The 8,881-nt window shown below is 38.7% G+C and overlaps 1 protein-coding gene across 2 annotated transcripts; it reads right to left on the bottom strand.

Annotated features, from left to right (window-relative positions):
* Window positions 1-1,175: 1,175 nt before the first annotated feature.
* map2k2a (mitogen-activated protein kinase kinase 2a) lies at window positions 1,176-6,820 on the bottom strand. 2 transcript variants are annotated; one of them, XM_055164967.1, is made up of 12 exons: window positions 6,739-6,820; window positions 5,988-6,645; window positions 5,624-5,834; window positions 4,993-5,139; window positions 4,734-4,811; window positions 4,504-4,555; window positions 3,921-4,045; window positions 3,287-3,500; window positions 3,139-3,203; window positions 3,003-3,064; window positions 2,851-2,896; window positions 1,176-2,763 (listed from the first exon to the last, which is right to left on the bottom strand). In XM_055164967.1, the coding sequence occupies exons 2-12, from the start codon at window positions 6,074-6,076 to the stop codon at window positions 2,653-2,655; spliced, it is 1,200 nt and encodes a 399-aa protein (XP_055020942.1). In that variant the 5' UTR covers window positions 6,077-6,645; window positions 6,739-6,820; the 3' UTR covers window positions 1,176-2,652. The 2 variants fall into 2 exon arrangements, with proteins under 2 accessions (XP_055020942.1, XP_020795682.1); XM_020940023.2 differs by having other exon boundaries at window positions 5,988-6,792.
* Between the last annotated feature and the right edge of the window lie 2,061 nt (window positions 6,821-8,881).

Below are 8,881 nucleotides of genomic sequence, written 5' to 3'. Positions count from 1 at the left end.
AATTTGATAGGATACAAATGATTAACCATGTAATTTTTATTTGCAGACTGACTGCAGTACGTTGGCTGTATGTGGACTACCCCTAAATCTCAGGTAAACCATTTAGGCAAAGTTAAAACTCTTTCTTTACTCGCCTCATCTTCTATAACTTCTTTCCTTATGCGACTCGCCCCCACCCATCCTACTGCCTGAGGTCATTGTGTCCCACCCCAAAAGCAAGTCAAGGCACATTCCAGTACGTACAGTAGGGGCTGCCAGCACCCCCCCTCACCTTCTCAATACACGCCATTGCTTGGCATACCTGCCAAGCTTCAACAGGTGAGACGTCACAGAAGACGTTAGAAAGCTGAAGAGCCAGTGCCTTATCTGCAGTCAGGAGTTGCATGTTAACTTTTGTGGATTTACAGCTTGTGCACTTGATACTTTCACCCGCCCACGCCAAGAATACAGCAGGAATGCAAAGAAAAATAGTTTATATTTTGGGAGCAAGATTAAACATGGTGTCATTTTATAATTGTAATTTTAAAAAAAAATCTTCACTCCAAGACAACTGATTAAGATTATATTTTTTGTTTTCATTTTAAGCATAGGCAACATAAAAGTCAGTCTTTGTCAATAAAAGCTGAGATGATTTAAGATAAATTCTATAAACAGGTTCATTCTCTAGGCATTAAATGAACCATACAGGCTAAATTGAATGGAGGCTGGAGAGCAGACAATAACAAACGCTACCTGCAGAGGGCATTGTAGTGCACATAAATGCCTCCTCCTAAGATGATAAACATTAAAAATATTAAAACATTTTCATTATTTACGTGTCCATCAGTCAGCAGTTTGTTTTATTTAACTATGTAAACTATGTAGGTAAACCATATCAATAGACAATTACCTTTTTAAACATCTGCAAGCATTGTCATTTGAATCTTATTAGTTAAACCTTGGAGGTTTCCAAGAGTATCTAAAAATATTAGATTCAACCCAACTTTGAACAATTAGTACAATTAGGATGTTAAAATACAACTAACATACCTTATCATTCATGCCAAAGATAAACATGTGCACGTGTGCACCATGAAGTTGGCTTACATGACATGACTCCACACGCCATCTTCATCAAGCCACGCGCTTTTTCATATTATCGCGCTGTTCAAAATTAATTATAAAGAAGCCTGAAATACATTCACAAATAAGTTTTATTTTAATCTTTTTATACATTATAACCATATCCAACACATTTTTATATTATAATAAAATGACTCTTCTCCCTTGTCATTTACATAAATCAAAATTGTATATTAAGACTGCAAAATAGTACTCCTGTCATTTTTGTATATAGCTTTTTACACATACAAGTGACAATGCATCCATTTTGCTAAGAACGAATGCACATATTGGGTAATAAGAAAGGGCAGCCATAAACAGAGAATACAAGAGCTCTAGCAAGAAGGCAGGCTAGCAAATAACACCACCATGTGACCAACACCGACCTGGGCTAAATGCTTGGTAAAACCCCTCGCACAGTTTAGGACATTTACTTAAGCCAGTCTTTAAAATGTCTGTTAATTTTATAGACTCAATATTGTATTATCAAAGTCTAAACTGTATTTCAACCCGAATCCTTTTAAAGAGCACACCTTTCTAGGTAAGATCCCAAGAGAAAGCTTGGAAAGCAACAATTAGCTTTACAGTAAATAAAAAATAACAAACGTCACAACAAAATAATAATTAGAAAAAGAAAGTTCAATTGACATTGAAATTGCAGAGACTTGGGCTTCGGATCATCTCTTTTGTGATCTGAAAAATCAAAAAATGCACATACAAATATAATAATCCATGCTAGATCTTCTCTTGAATGAATCTGACTTTTTATGAGTGTTAACATTCAGGCCTAAACAGGCCTGCACAGCATTTGCCACGTGTATGCTATGCTGAAATCAAATGCATGTGAAAGAAAACAAATGATCATTTAGCATTATAGAGGACTTCTATGACAACATTCAAAGTACGTCGACATCGTTCAGAAATGTGAATGCCAAAACTGAATTAGTCAGACATATGAGTACCCTCTTTGGTTTGAGAATTGTCTACAACATGATCTTAAAAAAATATAAAGCATTTGCCAATTTGTGAAATTTATTGACACTAGGGAATTAAAACTTAAAAATACAGGTAAGTAGATAACTCTAGTAGAAGTTCAGTCAAACTTATTTCAAGTAAAACTAATTTCCAATTTGCAATCCAGTGTCGTTTTGATTTGTTGTCATTCTCAGCCAAACATTTCTCCGTAGCAGGTAATTTATTAAAATAACAAACAATCAATGGTAGCCATAGAAAATATCAATACAGAATATTCAACAATACAAAAAGATCTTTGTCAATAAATGCAAATCAGCTGACACACTGACAGCCCTTAAGTGCTTTACATCCTTAGCAATGTGGAAACGTAAGCAGTGACTACTCTGACACTGGCATGGTGAAGCTGTGGTCTTACAGTACAACAGATAGATGGGCCCTATACAAACAGAAGGGAAACCAGAGCAATTTTAACCCATAATTAGACTTTTAAAAAGAGCCAATGTGTGTGAAGGCTTATGTTGGCAGATGCTTATGTATAAAAGCAAGACCCAGTGTGTTTAGGGCAGTGTTATCTGTTCACTCAGTGCCGCGTGTTGGAGTACTGGGCTGGTTCAGGTTCATGGTGCGGCACAACCAGCCGGCAAAATCTACTTCCTCCACTTCTGACCGCTTGATGAAGGTGTGACTCTGAGAATAGGCCAGAGGTAAAAACAAAACAAAAACAAACAGAGAATACATAACTACTTTACCTATTGAGGAATAAATATTACTCACCATAAGCATTTTCAGGTCAGCCCTTTCAGCTGGGTTTTTGATTAAACTGAACAAAAAGGAAGGAAAACAATTGGTCATAAACCAAAAAAAGCATCTCATAATATCTTTATGTTATGTTATGTCTGTTTTTTAAATTAGCAGTAAGTGCTTACCACTTTGTTACAAAATCCTGGAAATCATTCGTAAACACCATATGCGGTAGTTTTGGTGGTGGCTGAAGAAGCAATTAATTATAAGCATTTGAAAAAAAATACAACTTATACATATTAAAAGATATTTTGCACAAACCTCATTCACAATGTAATCCAGAAGTTCAAATATGGCCATAGCCGGTCTGCTATCCATCCCATGTCCTGTTTGAGAAAGATCAGTAAATTTGCCACTGTGATATTGGGGTATATACAAATCAAATTTGGATTTCCCTGCTTTTCCATACCGCTGACTGGCCTTCCTGGTGGTCTAGGCCTCGGAATGTTGGTGTGAATCTCTCCCTCAGCCCCATCCAGAATAGCTCGCCCAAAGATGGCCTCCAGCTCTTTCGCGTCTGGTGGGGGGATAGGGTAACGGCCAATGGCCAACTCCACCAGTGACAGACCCATGCTCCACACGTCCGACTGGACAGAGTAGTGAGTACCCTGCAGTCTCTCCGGCTGTTGACAAACACATGCACAGGACAACTGTGTCAGAGGGGGCAGATAGCCAGACAGGAAGACTTATTTAAAGCGCATTGATAGGGAATGGGGAAAAAGACTCATGTGTTCATACAATGTTAATGTACATGAGGGTGGACAAAAGGCAAAAGGTAGAGAGTAGATGTACCAGTATTTTAGCCCTCAAGTTTTTAAGTGTGAATGGAAAATACAGAAAGAGTGGGAGTCGGCACAGTTGTCTTCATATATGTTTGCCAAAGGGCCCTTTTCTGGGCACAATGTGCAGGTGCGGGCATGGGAGTGAGCGAGGGGATAGCAAAGGGTGGGGCCAATAAACAAGAGCAATGTGAAAACAGGAGGAAAGTGGGGATAGGGCCAGGGCAAAGGGGGAGGGGGCACAGGAGGGTAGAGCTGACTCACCGACATGTACGAACGGGTCCCGACAAAGGAGTTGGCCATGGAATCTATGAGCTGGCCGCTTACACCAAAGTCACAGAGCTTGATCTCACCACGCGAGTTTACCAGGATGTTGGAGGGCTTGACATCTACAGCAGCAACGCATGAAGATGGCAAATTTACAATTTGTCAACACACTGATTCAAGTGTCACATAGCCCATGTACACTGTCAAATTCTTTCTAAGCAGTTGTCCATACAAGAATGGTATCAGTCAACAAGATTAATACATTATTTATAGGTGAACTGTTGGTGTGACTGGAGACTGTACACTCCTCTGTCACACAAAATGATTAGTGTATGAACCACTAGCCCTTAACTCTGACAAATAGTCTGTGAGCTGTGGTCTCCCATGTAAACAATGGAGCAGATTAACAGCTATAAAATTTCTCTGGTTAAAGGGGCTACTGTCTTACTCTGCAGAATACAATGAGAAATTCAGACTAAAAAGGGCCATAAAAGTGGAACACTTGTTAATATGCAATTCATACTCCTTTTCGGAATAAAAATAGGCCACATTGCTGGACAATACATGTATGTAACGTCACCTCTGTGCATGATTTGGTGTTTCTCGCGCAGGTAGGCTAGTCCTCTTAATACCTGTTAAGAGCAAATGATAAGAGTGTTTGAGAATTGAACCTTTAATATTGTTGATTGTGACACATGAATTTTAACACCAAGACAGACATAACCATTTGTACAAATACTGACAATTGCATCATAGTGCAATTATCTAATTAACATTTAATTAACAGGTTGTGTTAAAAGTGTTACTTACAGCTATGCTAACTTTTCCTAAAATATCTTCTGGGATTCGTCTAGCTTCCTTTAGGACCTGGTCCAAGGATCCCCCATCCTGCAAAGATGGAATAAAACAATCAAATGAATGTGTTTGGGTTCGAATATCCATTTTAACATTTTATATTATATGTGTGTGTGTGTGTGTGTGTGTGTGTATGTGCGTGCGTGCGTATATTTGTGTATATATATGTGTGTGTGTGTGTATTCAACAGCCTCAACAGTCTTTACTGCATTACCATATGCTCCATACAGATGCTGATCTCCCCATCACTGTAAAAGGCGCCATAGAAGCCCACGATGTAGGGAGAGTTGCACTCATGCAGCACCTGCAGCTCTCTGATGATCTGGTTCCTGATGGCAGGCTTAATTTCCAAATGGATAAGCTAAGGAACCAAAATACACAACAATGAGTTTGACCTAGACAGAATTAAAAAAAAATAAAAAAATTATTCATTTAAATTCATAAAAGTACAAATTTCTGCTCGTTTATTGATTATCTTGGAGCTTTCAGTCCACTGGACTGGTATTTTGTACTAAACTTTAACATACATTAGATCATGATATCAGACAAATTTTTCTCATTTTTTCTCATACCTATTAATATATGTTCTGGAGTCAGAATGTTTTAAATGATGGCAAGTTGCACAGAGGTAGGTGAAAACAGAAGATTTTGGAGCATTACATGCAGGACAATACAGGATTATTCAAACATGCAGAAACCAATTTAAATACAACTCTGGGAAAGCTCATGATGAGGTATAACCATCATAGTTAAAAGTCCTAAAAAGTTAACTTTACATAATATATCTCCTATTACAATGCATTAGAAATCTTGTTGATGTTATCACCATGTGTGTAAAAATTCACCTTTCTAGCCATGACTAGACTTGAGGGTTTGTGGCGGACTTTGTTAACCACTCCTCCATTTCCCGCGCCCAGCTCACATATAGGGTCAAAATCCTCATCTTTCAGCTCGCCAACCTGGGCTTTCTGGGTGAGAAAGGCTTCTAGGCGTTTTTTCTGTTGTTCATCCAAGTCCAACTCGCCCAGTTTCTTTTGTAAGGCCTCGAGGTTTGCTCTGCAATGAAAATACACCAGTGTTAAATTGCAATGAGTATCTCAAATCTCAGCTTATGGTCAATGTTTTCTAGCATTCACCAACATCTACAGAAATTACCATAATCAGCCCTTCAGTCACTACAAATAACAATGTGATGTAAACAGGACTTACTCAGATGCAGCATCACAGGTAATAGACGTGGTCTGTCCCTCCCCAATGGGCGTTATGTTTAGGGGAACGGGTCTTCTTTTAGGAGCCATATTCAGATGTGTTCAAGCACTTTCTCAGACAACCCTTCTAACATAAATACACAATACAAGGCAGCAGAGGATGTGATCGTGTCCCTGTTAAAAAATCTCAAAAAGCAACAGGAACCGCTCTTCTGCTAGTAACTTGGCTAGCACACGTTAGCAAAAAAGTATACTTTCGGGTGCATGTCAGTCCACTGTTTTTGAATTTAGACCATGCCGTGGTACTCTGTATAAGATTAACTATTTCCCGGTCTACCTAAAACAGCAGCAAACAACACATATCTTTTAGCGTGGTATATGAGGCAATCTACCTGCTGCTACAAGTCATTAGCCACTTTAGCATACACTAGCTAGCCCCAGTCCTTTAAATAGCGTCTCACTGCGTCTTCTTGCGTTTATGATCCCTTGCCTTTCCAAATTTGACTGGACAAGAGTCTTCTATTCCGGATAAATAAGTGGTCTGGTTTCCCTGTCGAAAAGAGCGGAGCCCAAGAGCTCTCTCCTCCGTATGTGCTGCGCGGGGTGTGGGGCTGAGTGGAGCCTCAATACAGGAAGCAGCAGTGCAGCATCACAAGTGCCTGTGACATCCACATAACGCGAGATTAGGGTTAAAAGTTAAAAAGTCAGATTATTCTGATTAAATAAAACATATAGAATGGACTGAGTGGTACCCAATGGAATTCTTCAAAAAGTCAAAGATTTTCTCACAGCCAACCTTAGGTCTAGAACGACAAAATGAATCGAGAGCGGTATTACTGACACCCAGTGGCAACATGACGGTTTTGCCGAGAGGCTGACTGCACCACTGGCACAAATGAAGTTCACAGTTTTAAAATAAAATAAAAAATGTGTCCTCATGAGTTTACATTTGCTTGTAGCTTATGTATGTGAGAAGCAATGCACATAAACGTGTGTTATTATGAATAGGTAGGGTGTGTAGTGTATGAGTAAGTCATAGATTGCATGCTGCTCCATAATTTTACTAATTTTAGCACTTAACTGCTATTGCATACAGCAGGCTACATATGTTAAGTACACTTAACACTATGTGTATATATATATATATATATATATATATATATATATATATATATATATATATATATATATATATATATATATATATATATTATATATATATATATTATACATTTTACTTAAATTTACTTTTATTCAACCAGCAAGTTTTTTCTTGATTGGAAATGACAGGCATCTCCCAGGAGATAATAAGATGATGTACAAGAGGCATTATTGTGGAAAAAAATATTTCTCAGCTTTTATTTACATTTGAACAAAAAGTGGCATGTCCAAAATTATTCATGCCCTTTATAAAAAGGGTCTATGGAAAAATCCAAAGTTCAATACCACAGGTGTCAAACATACGGCCCGGGGGCCGGATCCGGCCCTCCAAGACCTTTAATCTGGCCCTCGGCTGATTTTCTACTGAAATATTTTAATCATATTTTCTATTAAAATATTGGTAATTTTCTGTTCCGCTTAGCAGAGCAGCATCTCCATTGCCTCTGTACATGGCCCCTCCCACCAGAACAGCACAAATGAAGACTTGTCTCTTTCCGAACGCTCTTAAAGGACGATCGCTTTGACTGTTGGCCATGACAACCTCATCAGCAAAATGTCAAAAATAGAAAAGTGGACGCCAAGTGCAGGATTTTCCAAGAAAAATTGACTTATTCCTATTTGCATACAAGTTCATGTTAAAACATTGTATTGAAATAGCATTTTTTTCTCATAATATTATAATATTTTGTAAAAGAAAGAGTTCATCAGTTAAAAAAGATTTCTGTAATAGATTTGCGTTTCTCTGCACAAATATTTGAACTTATTGCTGTTTTTGGTGTTTATATGACATGAGTTTTCTGATCCGGCTCCTTTAGGATCAAAGTAGGCTGGATACGGCCCCTGGACCAAAATGAGTTTGACACCCCTGTTCTATACCATTCCAAATAGCACAAATTGTTCTAAAACTTCCTAATTACCCTGATTCATTGGGAAGAGCAGTTTTAAGCAACTAAGCAGGTGAAAATCAGCAGGTCTTTGCATTTGGTTTGTGAAAAGTCATGGCTAAGACAAAGGAGCTCTCTGAGGATCTACGGCTGCATATTGTGACTGCTCACAACACAGGAAAGGGCTATAAGGCCATATCTAAATGTTTTCAAGTTCCAGTGGCTATAGTGCAAAGTATTATTAAAAAATACAATACACTTGACAACCTCTCAAGGCAGACAATCCAACAGACACTACTGTTGGGTTCCACGGACATAGACCAAGGAGGACGCCACTTCTCCAGATAAGGCAAACAAAAGCCCGTTTAGCCTTTCCAAATGCTCATCTGGACAAAGAAAAAGACTTTTGGTCTTCTGTTTTATGGTGAGATGAAACAAAAATTGAATTGTTTGGCCACAATGATGTATTGATGATTTGCCGTAAAAAAAGAGAAGCCTTCAACCCTAAGAACACCATCCCCACTGTCAAACATGGTGGTGAAAACCTAATACTTTGGGGATGTTTTTCAGCCAATGGGCCAGGGGTCTGATCACAGTAAACGGCACCATGAACAAAGAGAAATACGTCAAGATTCTCAACATCAAGCAGCCTGCAGAGGAACTTGAACTTGGTAACCAGTGGACATTTCAGCACGACAATGACCCAAAGCACACTGCAAAAGTGGTGAAGAAATGGTTATTGGACAGAAACTTTACAGTTTTACAGCGGCCCAGCCAGAGTCCTGACTTGAATCCAATTGCGAATCTGTGGGGTATGCTAAAGATCAGGGTGATGGCAATGAGACCCTCC

This window comes from Boleophthalmus pectinirostris, unplaced genomic scaffold (assembly GCF_026225935.1).
Source record: "Boleophthalmus pectinirostris isolate CB_2022bp ecotype Guang Dong unplaced genomic scaffold, ASM2622593v1 HiC_scaffold_7, whole genome shotgun sequence".
NCBI lineage: Eukaryota > Metazoa > Chordata > Actinopteri > Gobiiformes > Gobiidae > Boleophthalmus > Boleophthalmus pectinirostris.
Note: the sequence above shows the minus strand (reverse complement) of the source record. Positions and strands in the feature narration are given on the sequence as shown.